The sequence below is a fragment of the Neolamprologus multifasciatus genome, chromosome 18 (genome assembly GCF_963576455.1).
Source record: "Neolamprologus multifasciatus chromosome 18, fNeoMul1.2, whole genome shotgun sequence".
Lineage (NCBI taxonomy): Eukaryota > Metazoa > Chordata > Actinopteri > Cichliformes > Cichlidae > Neolamprologus > Neolamprologus multifasciatus.
Genome location: NC_140456.1, coordinates 23,011,845 through 23,023,935, shown reverse-complemented (window position 1 = coordinate 23,023,935; position 12,091 = coordinate 23,011,845). Strand labels below are relative to the sequence as shown.

The following is a 12,091-nucleotide window of genomic DNA, read 5'->3' as shown; positions in this document are numbered from 1 at the left end:
GGCAAAAAAACAAATCAAACAACAAACTCAAAGTGTTTTACACAGAAAAAAATATAGCAAATGGATTAGCTTGGATGACACTAAATATCTGTGGCAGATGGTTTAGATGTTTACCTCGTGGAAGCGGATGATGTTGATCACCCATGCACAAAGGCCCGCAGCAGCAGAGGATTTCTGTTTTACAAAGTCAGGGTTGAACTCAGGGTCACTGAGGTACTCATCTCTCACACACCTCACCGTGGCCTCAGGGATGTTCTCTTTGTCAAAGTTTACCAGAGCCTGCAGGAAGTCATCCACCTGCACAAGCATTTGTGTGCAAACGGGTGTGCGTTAGATCAAATGGTTTCAAATTAACAAAATATTTTTCAACATTTTTGAATTCTAAATCCTGAGTCAAAAAGTAGAATTAACTAAAAAAACCATATCTGATCTACAGAGTGTGAACATTGCTTTAGTTGTTACTTTTTTCAGCCAGCATAGTGCCTCACAGAGGTTAAACCTCTCTAAAAAAAGAGTTTTTGAGCCAAGGTGGCATCAACAACACAGGAGATATTAACAATATGAAAGAACCCTATGTTACAAAAATTAAATATGAATGGGTTCATCAAAGTATAAAGTATATCAGATTGAAAAGTGCCAACAGTCACACAACAAAATAACTGCAGTCGCAATCAATATTAAATTAGAGTTGTTCAAGGATGAAGACTAAAAGAGAAGGTCATGTTTTAAATGTTAAATATTTTTTTTTATCTCAGATGATTAGAGAGATTTTTTTTGGTTCTGTATTCGTTTTATGGTTTTCATTCATCCATTTATTTTTCTAATAGTGTATCCAGTTCGCGTTTGCAGGGGGACTGGAGCCTATCCTAACTTTCACATGAAAGGTTACATACAGTACACTCTAATCAGTACACTCAATCTCTAATAATCGGCTATGTACCACAGGCCTTCAAGGTGGCTGCAGTTAAACCTTTACTCAAAAAGCCATCTCTAGACACAGCAGTCTTAGCTAATTATAGGCCAATCTCCAACCTTCCTTTCATATCAAAAATCCTTGAAAGAGTAGTTGTCAAACAGCTAACAGATCATCTGCAGAGGAATGGTTTATTTGAAGAGTTTCAGTCAGGTTTCAGAGTTCATCACAGCACAGAAACAGCTTTATTGAAGGTTACAAATGATCTTCTTATGGCCTCTGACAGTGGACTCATCTCTGTGCTTGTCCTTCTTGACCTTAGTGCAGCATTCGATACTGTTGACCATAATATTCTATTAGAGCGATTAGAACATGCTGTAGGTATTACAGGTATTGCACTGCAGTGGTTTGTATCATATCTATCTAATAGACTCCAATTTGTGCATGTAAATGGAGAGTCCTCTTCACACACTGAGGTTAATTATGGAGTTCCACAGGGTTCGGTGCTAGGACCAATTCTGTTTACATTATACATGCTTCCCCTAGGCAGCATCATTAGAAGACATAGCATACATTTTCACTGCTATGCAGATGACACCCAGCTCTATCTGTCCATGAAGCCAGATAACACACACCAATTAGTTAAACTGCAGGAATGTCTTAAAGACATAAAGACTTGGATGGCCACTAACTTTCTGCTTCTTAACTCAGATAAAACTGAGGTCATTGTACTCTGCGCTGAAAAGCTTAGAAATATGGTATCTAACCAGATTCTTACTCTGGATGGCATTACCTTGGCCTCCAGTAACACTGTGAGGAACCTTGGAGTCATTTTTGACCAGGATATGTCCTTCAACGCACATATTAAACAAATATGTAAGACTGCGTTCTTCCATTTGCGCAACATCTCTAAAATTAGAAATATCCTGTCTCAGAGTGACGCTGAAAAACTAGTTCATGCATTTATTACTTCCAGGCTAGACTACTGCAATTCATTATTATCAGGATGTCCAAAAAACTCACTGAAAAGCCTTCAGTTAATCCAAAATGCTGCAGCAAGAGTACTGACAGGGACTAGAAAGAGAGAGCATATTTCTCCTGTTTTGGCTTCCCTTCATTGGCTTCCTGTTAAATCCAGAATTGAATTCAAAATCCTGCTCCTCACATACAAGGTCTTAAATAATCAGGCCCCATCTTATCTTAATGACCTTGTAGTACCATATCACCCTATTAGAGCACTTCGCTCTCGCTCTGCAGGCCTACTTGTTGTTCCTAGAGTATTTAAAAGTAGAATGGGAGGGAGAGCCTTCAGTTTTCAGGCCCCTCTTCTGTGGAACCAGCTTCCAGTTTGGATTCAGGAGACAGACACTATCTCTACTTTTAAGATTAGGCTTAAAACCTTCCTTTTTGCTAAAGCATATAGTTAGGGCTGGACCAGGTGACCCTGAATCCTCCCTTAGTTATGCTGCAATAGATGTAGGCTGCCGGGGGATTCCCATGATGCATTGAGTTTTTCCTTTCCAGTCACCTTTCTCACTCACTATGTATTAACAGACCTCTCTGTATTGAATCGTATCTGTTATTAATCTCTGTCTCTCTTCCACAGCATGTCTTTATCCTGTCTTCCTTCTCTCACCCCAACCGGTCGCAGCAGATGGCCGCCCCTCCCTGAGCCTGGTTCTGCCGGAGGTTTCTTCCTGTTAAAAGGGAGTTTTTCCTTCCCACTGTTGCTGAAGTGTTTGCTCATAGGGGGTCATATGATTGTTGGGCTTTTCTCTGTATCTATGAAGCGCCTTGAGGCGACATTTGTTGTGATTTGGCGCTATATAAATAAAATTGAATTGAATTGAATTGAATTACACGGACAGGTCGCCAGATCTACCATAACATTAACCTAAAATGGATTTACTTTGGCGGTCTCAAGCCATTAAATGAAGGAAAACTAAAACCTAAAAATCATATCACCTTGCTCATGACCACCTTGGAAGCTTTCCAGCTGCGATCTTTGGGGATTCGGCCTTGAGGAGCCAGTAGCACTAGAACAGCTGCTGAGACGTTGGTGACGATGGCTGGAGGGTTGGGAAACGTCCTCAGCTCTGTCAGGTTTAACTAGATCAAACAGATGCACACGAATGCACAAACGCCCACATTTTTAATCAGGGGCCTGAGCTCAGGACAACTTTATTAGATTTCTTTTATGCTTGCAATGGACTCATAAAATAAATTGAATGAAATGAAGTAAAACTTTATGTGTGTGCAAGTGTTTTACTCTGTTGAGTGTATTGAGAGCTGTGTTGGCTGCCTGTAGGGCAGGTTCAGCCTTCGCCAAGTCCTCTTCAGTCTCCTGTTGCTGTTTGGTCACTTTAGCTTGGATTGCTGCCACCTGAATCACAAAAACACAACACGCGTGTGTGTATGCTGTGAATGGATTGCTGAAAGTTTGGCTTGTTTCAGACCTATGTTATTACTTCTCTGCCCTCTCTTCTCTAATGGCCCTCTCATTGACAAAGTGGTTTAAAATGAACCTCAAAATGTGCAGTAATTCTGAAAATACATGGTGTTAAGTCTGTCATTTTGCTGCTCGAGAGGCCCTAGAATCACACTCTTACCCTCTGCTCCTCAGCATCAGCTACAGCTCTCTCTTGGTTGAGCTTGTCTGTCTGTTGTCCTATTTTAGCAATGAGGGCTTCGATATCTGTGTTTCTCTGCCACAGCTCTACCTCCTGCACTGCTAACTTGGCTTTGAGGTCCTCCACCTAAAGAAAAAAAAAAAAAGTAAGAACAAGAAACAAACTTTTGTATACACTGGGGCAATGTGGTGTTTTTCCCCCCTGACCTGTGATGCGGTAGTCTGCAGTTTTTGAAGTCCATTCTCTAATCTTTCCATCTTCTGAGTCAGCTCTGTGCGTTTCTTTCTCAACAGGTTGTCGTACAACTTCATAAACTCTAGGAAACTCTTTGGCGTGGTATAGTTGAAGTGCTTCTCATTCTGCTGGTATTTGACACTCACCTGTGAGGTGAATTCACAACAAGGAAACCAAGAAATCGTATCAAAGAAGACATCAAGAGAGGTCATCGCTCGCAGTGCTGTGCAGCAGCTCTTACCTCATTGACACATGTGTGAGCGTAGGAGATGAACTCACTGATAGATGCTCTCACATTTGGCTGCACAGTATGAACACACACATTGACTCACTTCACTGAGAGAGTAAGAACAACCTTCTTATTTGATTTATTCACATAAAAGTAGCTATAGACATGTGTCTACGTTAATATTCCTATTTATGCTTATTAGGTATCTATTATTTGAAACACTTGCATAATCAGCATCAGAGTTAGTACTTTTAAAAGCAGCTTTAGATTGTATCACAAAATTTAAACAAGAAGCACCTCCAGTCCAGGTATTTTCTCTATGAAAGTAGAGCTGACGGACTGCAGAGCAAGCTGAGGCCAAGAGTGGAACCAGTTTATGGCTGTACAGTTTACTAGGGCTGGAAACTTCCGTGCACGTGTCCTTAACGTGAATCCAACTGGAGAGAAACATAAGACGACCTGGAGGGCAGAAAGGGTGACAAAGGGAGAAGGTGAGATGACTATCAACACTAATCATTACATCATGGTTTCTACATGGTTTGCATTATAGACCTTGAGCTGTCTTCGTATCCTTTCGATGAAAAAGCTCCAGCAGTTGTCTCTGGTATCTATGAGTCCTAATCCCCTCAGCTCCATACGGATTGATGAAACAATCATATCTGCTTCTTCATCACTAAAAAGGTCAGGAATATCCCCTACAAATGCAAAGAATGCGAGCTCACTGTGTATTTGTTCTTTCTTATATAGTCACTCTTACTTGGAGCAGGTCTATGTGACCAAATGAGCCTTCTTTGCTATCTATTCAAATGCACAACTCCATGCTCTCAAAGCCACTGACACCATCCAAAAATAGTTTTTGCAGAAATGACATTCATTTCTTAGATCTGACAGCTATTAAAGCAGAAATCTCAGTTATCTCAGTTCCGGTCTGTGTAGCCAAACCTGAGGCCAGCATGTCGTTGATCAGCACCAGGAAGCGCTCATCTGGAATCTGGGCATCTGTGTGAAGAAACACTGTCCCAATATTCTTCACCCCCACCTTTATATACAATGCAGCTATGTCACTCTGCAGACAAGGGTTGCAGCAAACACAAAGCAGGGAAAAAAACATCCCAAATTATTCAAAACAGATGTGTTATGATATACAACCGTGTTTTGCATGTGGAAGTGCATATTTACTTTGAGGTCATTGATTCCATAACCTTTACGCAGCGTGATCTGGAAAACCTCCAGCATGCTGAGGAAAGCAGCCAGTCGACACAGGCTCTGCTTCCCACTCCCACCAACCCCAACCAGCAGGGCATTACCATAGGGGGCCTCCAGTATGCGACTGATGCGACACCTGGGCACAAACACAGAACTGATGGTGTGTTTCTTGCCTGTGGTTTACATTTGCTTTGTAAATTCTTCTTTGTGCATGTTAGTTTGTGTCTGTGTGTGTCTCTTACACATGCTGGATCGCTTCTTCAAACAGTACCAAGTCCATGACAGCGTGCAACTCATTATAGTGCTCTAGAGCATCAGCCAGTGTCTTCTGGAGCTTCTCCCAGTCTGAAGCCTGACAAGAAAGGAGAAATAAAATAAATAAACTTGTCTCTCTTGAGGAAAGCCAGCACTAACCCGTGTCTACGTGGTAAATTCCATATACAATGAAACTAAGTTGCCACACACATATCAAAGACATTCAATCTTTTTGCTAGCGACAATACAGTCATTCTCATTTCTGGTTTCTGTCAGAGCAGATACGACACATCTGGAGGCCACTAAATAAGTATGCTACAGTACAGATTCAAGTAATAAGCAATTAAACTGCCATAATGTATTTGACCACACTCTTATTTTTATTTTAAATTCCATAAAGAACTTGGAGTGCAGACTAGCTTGTGTGTGTATGAATGTGTCAGACCTGGTGATAGCGAGGCTCTCCCACTCCCTGGGCAAAGTGGCAGTACACCAAAGGCTGGTGGATAAAGATGGACTCATCTATTCCCTGGAGAAGTTGGAAGGACAAACAAACAAGAAAATACTGAACATGCCATAGCTGACTTTAATACTAAATACCAAAAGCATCACTTCTGCGATACCTCTTACATTTTGAAAGATTTTTAAGATTAAGGTTGCAATTTGAATCGCCCATGTCTTACTTCGAAATATCTCTTGCCAGTGTCCAACAGGATTTTATCAAAGAGTTCAACATCTTTTTCTTCCATCAGTTTGTCTGAGTAGACCCTGGAGCTCTCATGAAGCCACAGGTGGACCAGGTCCATGGGGTAACGGATGCTTTCTGGCAAGGCAAACAGGATGCCCTATACAGAAATCGTATTAATAAACACATAACTATTCCACGAGAGAACTTTTGACACCAGATTTTCAGTTTTTCAGGATTAACAAAAGTAAAATCTAAAACAAGCTGCCACCAATGACAGTTTTGCAAATGGACTCATATGATGTTTTTGTATTTGCTACCATGAGTGAAAAAAGGAGTCAACAGCATCCTTTTAACCAGTTCAAGGAAAAGATCTTCAACAGAAGTATTATTTCTGTTATATTTTTATGTTTTTATTTTTTTCTGGATGACTGAGTAAAGTGTTGTACCTGAAATATGTTGGAAAGGTCTCGCAGATTGAAGATATAGTGGAAGCGTATGGCTGTAGGAAGAAAGTTCTGGCTAATTTTCTGGTGCAGGCAGATAGCTGCCTGTTTGAGGAGAATCAAAAGATAGTGACACAGAAACAGATAAATGTTGTCTCAAGTAAAGTTTTAATAGAAATGAATGCTGCACTGGCATTGTAAGTGTACAGTACCTGAATGAGAGTTCCAACTGAGCGAGAGACCCCATAGCTAAATCCTCCCTGAAGAAAGTGAGCTGACAAGATGCTGGAGAAGATGGTAGCTAATGCATCAGCACCGGGGAAATGCACTGCAAACACTGAGAAATGCCTCTGAAATGGAGGCAGTAAAGATTTTACCAACAGTAATCTGTGGCTGGACCCACTTAAACTGAGAAAATTGCATTCTGAACTACCTTTAAATTTTTCTTATTAGACAAAAATGGTTTCTGCATGTCTTTGGCTGTTTTTCTTTTGTGTTTCAAAGGAAAACATAAACATGGTTCCCTTTGAAACTAATTTTTCCAAATAAGTATTCAATGAAATTATGTATAAAGCCATAGTGATCGAGTATAGTTTCAGTAGATAGGAGAATTTTGATAATAACATTTATGAACAAATAAAATTTACACAAATGTGTGGCAGTACCTGCAGTCTGGGGTTGATAGAGAAGCTTCCAGCTGTTGGGTTCATACAGGTGATATACTGGCAGTTATGGATTTCTTTCAAAACCAGCCGCTGTCTGTCATACCTACAGTACAAAGATCTGTTGGTTAAAATTCACACTAAGCACTAAACTCTGTGTAACAGTTGTGTACAGAGTATATATGTGTATTTGTACACTTTGGCAGTATGAAAGCAGTATAAATATGCGAGTCCATCATGTGCGTCTTATCCTACCAGTGGCTGTAATCAAGGTGCTGGCGGATGAGGGTGTGTGGCTGGACAGTCCCATAAACATCCACCTCAGGCATGTTGAGGTCATCTATGAAGTAGATAAGTCTCTTGCCGGTGGGAGGGCCAAATTTACGACCAGCTTTCTTCTCTAGAGGTTTCTCCAAGATGCCTGGAGTACATTTAATACACAAGACAGTTTAGGAGTGTCAACAGTCTTCACAGAAACTCACTGACTGAAAATCTGAACTGAAATTTGAAGGAAAAAAAGAATTGAAGATACAGGGAAACTTTTATGAAGCCTGTGCCATTCAATCAGTATGAATAGGCAAACACAATTAGATACTACCACAATAACATAATGCATAGACAGGAAGCACACATATCTCATTAGAAGCCTTTTTTCAGATTATTAGATTTGTCTTATTATATTTCCCTAATTATTAGATTGTTATATGTATTATATAATTTGCTATATTAATAAAAAATACACATGTGAAAAAATCTGTTTGTGTATGCTCATTTCAGAGACTCTTACGCTGCAGCATGGCAGATGTAGTGTAGTAGTTGAAGGGAACTTTTGCTACTATGTAATCCTCCTTCAGCTTAGCGACTTTATCAGACACCAGAATAGTTTTTCCCACTCCTGCATTGCCCACTAACATGATAGGTTTGCCCTTCTGAAGCAGAAGGTCCATGAAGTAGGTGAGACAGATGGTCTCTGGAGTGTGGACAAGCACCGTCTGAAACAGACAGTGGATGAGCGTGCTGAGAGATCTAAATCAACATGTTATAATTATACAGGACACTCTGGCCTGCTGTAGACAACCACACGCATTCATTAGTCTAATAACATACCTGTAACGGAATATCAGGCTCCAGCTCAAATGGCACCATCTTCTCACTCCACGGAGTAAACTTTTTAGTCTCAGGGTCAATGAAATAGTCAAAGACGGTCCCTTGTGAGGGAAACTTTACGGCTCTCATCTCTTTGGACCACCAGCGGCTAAATTCAGCACGGTAGTCATTGAGCTATAAAGGTAAAAACACTGTCATTATATGGTATGATAATGTGAATTATCTGATACGATTAGAAGAAACAGTTAGTCACTGCACACATGATCTTGAAAGAGAGCGCCTCCAAAAGCCCAGACGCAGGCAAAGACAAAGTAGATCTCATAGAGTTCTCTGGGAGAATCGGCTGGAGTGTTGTCCTCAATCAGCAAGCAGTCCAACAACGAGCACAATGTCTGATTGAGCAAAACACAGAAATGCTGCATGTGACTGAACAATAACAACAGAAAAATATAATATTACGGCTCTGCAGGCTGCATTTGATATCCATAAAACCCTACATGTACCTGCACCATGCTGTTTTCTGGAACGGGTGTGATGGTTTTCAGGTTGCAGCGAACTTGTTCCAGACAGTAAGGCACGTACTTATCAAACAAAATAGTGAGGTTGGCTCGCTCTGACTGGGCTTGCCGTGTGTCGATCCAACTTGTCACATAACTGAAAACACAGTAACGGCAGCTCTGCTAACCAAGATAACCTTAAGAAAATCAGAGAAACAAAAGACTGTGATTTTATGCGTGCATTTAAGCATTTTGTGTGTCTTACGAGCTCCAACCCAAGTCCTGTGGGTTGACATAGAGTATTCCTGCCCTTGACACTGTAGCTGGAGTAGCAGCCTTCAGATGAGAGATCTCAAAGAGAAGACGCATGGACGAGGACAAGCCGATCCTCTCGTTACTGGCAAGTGTCAGAACCTGGATGTGGAGGGAAAAGCAGATGGAGTGGAGCTCAAGCACTGGTTCAAAAATATAAAGTATGCACTAACTTAATGACTGGCATTGGCAGAAATCGATTACTTATTTGGAGACATATTCAAACTCCTGGATGAAAAACAAAAATGTAACATTAGCAGAATGCAAACATAGAGATGATCTTTTACCTTATTGTCATCCATAACTGTGTTGAGTGACTCAATCCACATAGGGTCAATATCCCCATCCAGAACAATCCATTTGGGTGCATCATGGCCCACCGAGGCCAGCTCTCTCATGGTAGAGGAGAACAGACCTGTAAAAGGAAACAGTGACACATGGTAAATCCATTTTTACATACTAAACCATCACTGCAGCAAAAAAGGTATTGAATGCAAATTTGTGAAATGAACTGGTAATGAAATTATTGCACACGAAACCTATTTAAACAGGAGTGGGCTGTGAAATAGAAAAAGTGCATTAACTTTCTAATTATTTCTGAGAGGAAGCTTTGGAATAAATTATGGTCTTGGCACCAAAATAAATCAGACTTGACAGCGACCCAAATTCTGGAGGAAAAACTGGTTGATCATCATTTATTGCACATTAAATCCTTTGTATAATCCTCCTGCTTCTCACCATCCTTCCACTCTCTGGTAGCAGGGTGCAGGTATCCAAACAGCTCATCTGTGGTAACAGCTTTAGGGTTAATATCATTCCATAAGGGCTTCATCTTCATGTTTGCATAAGTCCTATGAAGGGTCTTCAAGATCTGATAAGTAAACAAGATCATTTATATAAGTGGTTTTAGTTAATATGTTTGGGCATATTTTGGGTATAAGAAGTTGGATCACACAGATATTTAAAAACAAAACAAAACACATAAACAGTTTTAAAAATGTTCATTAGTTAAGTTAACCTGACTTTTTCCAGTACCCGGTCCACCAACTACAAACACAGAATGTCTAACAGCCAGCAGCTCCTCCAGCTGAGTCACCTGCAAACATGGAATCACATTAACGGATTTCTGAAAAAAATACTCTAAAATACTGCAAGTTCACTCAGAGAGATGTCTCATCTTACAATAAAAAATACAACCAAAATTATTAACAATTAGTTTATGTTACAAACCACAAAGCTTTATATATTGTTCCTCTATTGACCTGTGGGAATTATGCATTTTCCCCAAGTTAAAATTAGCTCAGAACTTTATGAATGTGTTTGTAAAGTGATCTGGCATGTTGATTTCAGATCATCCTTAACTATCATTGCTCATAGGCCACTGAAAAAGAAGCAGCTTAACACTTAATTTAATACTTCTATTAGATCTTAAAGATTTTTGTCCATTGAATCACTAATTGGATGAACACAATAGGAGGCAACTGATTAGCTATTGGAAGCTTTATGAACTGTGTGTCTGTATTTCCTTATTCCCTGCAAAAAACGGAAATACTGCAGGGAAAAATGGAACGAGGAGCAGCCACAGTGAACTGTCAGATGAAGAGCTGCAGGTGACAGACTCCACACCTGCAGCTTCACAGCGGGGTAACAGATCCTTTCACTGTGCTCTGTCTGCAGACTCAGGCCATGCACGGTATGAAAACCACATCACGGTTGCTCACAGAATGATAGAAAAAAGGAAAATAATCCTTTGACATTTTTATTATAACAACTGTTTTTCTTTTCCCCACAATTCTGAGAAATTTAAAATTAACGTTTGTTCACCGTTACCACCACTAACGAAAGGTGTTGCCCAATAAACTATACTCTATAATAAAAACACAGATGAACCTTAAGTATGAAATTTTCCTCTGGTTGCAGGCGCAGTTCACTGACTGACTGGCGAACAGCATTTTCTAGCTTTGGGTCTCTCTTCCTGGGCACATCCAGCTGTGGAAAGAGGTCACTGATCAACCCAAGGAAGATGGGAACATCACTCGTCACGATCTTAGGAAGGTTGAAGTCTCTAAGAGCCCGCATCAACACCTGGTGAGACAATATTGGACGCACAGTTTTGATGAGGCAATTTCTGACAACCTCAAATTTCTGGAAGCAACCATGAGAGCTGAAACACTTCAGTGTAAAGAACAGCTCTCATTAGTGATCGCGAAGAGATACACACCTGTTCTTCAGGTCTGCTACGTTCCTCTCTCTTCAGAGATCCAGCCACAACCAGCACTGATTTGATAGCCCGCAAACCCCAATCATAATGATCCTGACAAAATAAGCATTTAAGTGTTTGTTGATGTTATAATAGAAGGACACAAACAGCCAGTTTAAGCTGAGAGCTAGTACTCCACACAGTATAAGCAAAAATAGTTGATTTTTCTTTTATTAATTTACTATATTCACTACATCACAGAGAAACTGGAATATAAATAGGAAGGTTATGGTGACTAATCTTCACACCTAAACACAAAACCATAATCTGATGAATAGCACCACCACTACTTTGCATTTTAATAAAGGCTGGACCACACTTCTGATGCATATAAGAACATTGACAGCGAAATTAAATTCCTCTTCTTCCCTCCACTCATCAGAAAACCCCCCTGAAGAAATAGTCGAAAGAGTTCGTTCAGTTTACTGACAAATTGTTTGTATGTACGCACTTGTTTGGATAGCAGCTCTTTACAAAGAGTGTAGAGACTGATGAATTTGCGGGCCAGTAGCCGTGCATCTATGAATCCTTCAGCCACCAACATGATCTCACAGATCAGTTCAAAATCTGGGATCACCATCGCACAGGGCCTGAGCATTTACAAAATTAACCAATAAATAATCATATAATAGCTGACATTTATTCATTGCACCCT

At 40.3% G+C, this 12,091-nt stretch overlaps 1 protein-coding gene across 1 annotated transcript in view; it reads right to left on the bottom strand.

The window, feature by feature from the left end:
• Window positions 1-12,091, bottom strand: part of dnah9l (dynein, axonemal, heavy polypeptide 9 like) — a 39,099-nt gene that overhangs the window by 10,189 nt on the left and 16,819 nt on the right. The window contains exons 40-67 of the mRNA XM_085140433.1: window positions 11,888-12,026; window positions 11,398-11,490; window positions 11,067-11,261; window positions 10,195-10,272; window positions 9,915-10,047; window positions 9,464-9,591; window positions 9,130-9,278; window positions 8,871-9,021; window positions 8,628-8,759; window positions 8,368-8,541; window positions 8,048-8,252; window positions 7,516-7,681; window positions 7,264-7,366; window positions 6,811-6,948; window positions 6,602-6,703; window positions 6,151-6,312; window positions 5,913-5,996; window positions 5,455-5,564; window positions 5,186-5,348; window positions 4,949-5,072; window positions 4,559-4,701; window positions 4,304-4,465; window positions 4,019-4,078; window positions 3,750-3,923; window positions 3,523-3,669; window positions 3,183-3,296; window positions 2,879-3,022; window positions 115-297 (exon numbers count right to left, since the gene is read on the bottom strand). Coding sequence (XP_084996559.1) covers window positions 115-297; window positions 2,879-3,022; window positions 3,183-3,296; window positions 3,523-3,669; window positions 3,750-3,923; window positions 4,019-4,078; window positions 4,304-4,465; window positions 4,559-4,701; window positions 4,949-5,072; window positions 5,186-5,348; window positions 5,455-5,564; window positions 5,913-5,996; window positions 6,151-6,312; window positions 6,602-6,703; window positions 6,811-6,948; window positions 7,264-7,366; window positions 7,516-7,681; window positions 8,048-8,252; window positions 8,368-8,541; window positions 8,628-8,759; window positions 8,871-9,021; window positions 9,130-9,278; window positions 9,464-9,591; window positions 9,915-10,047; window positions 10,195-10,272; window positions 11,067-11,261; window positions 11,398-11,490; window positions 11,888-12,026 — 3,856 coding nt within the window. The remainder of the gene's footprint in view (window positions 1-114; window positions 298-2,878; window positions 3,023-3,182; window positions 3,297-3,522; window positions 3,670-3,749; window positions 3,924-4,018; window positions 4,079-4,303; window positions 4,466-4,558; window positions 4,702-4,948; window positions 5,073-5,185; window positions 5,349-5,454; window positions 5,565-5,912; window positions 5,997-6,150; window positions 6,313-6,601; window positions 6,704-6,810; window positions 6,949-7,263; window positions 7,367-7,515; window positions 7,682-8,047; window positions 8,253-8,367; window positions 8,542-8,627; window positions 8,760-8,870; window positions 9,022-9,129; window positions 9,279-9,463; window positions 9,592-9,914; window positions 10,048-10,194; window positions 10,273-11,066; window positions 11,262-11,397; window positions 11,491-11,887; window positions 12,027-12,091) is intronic.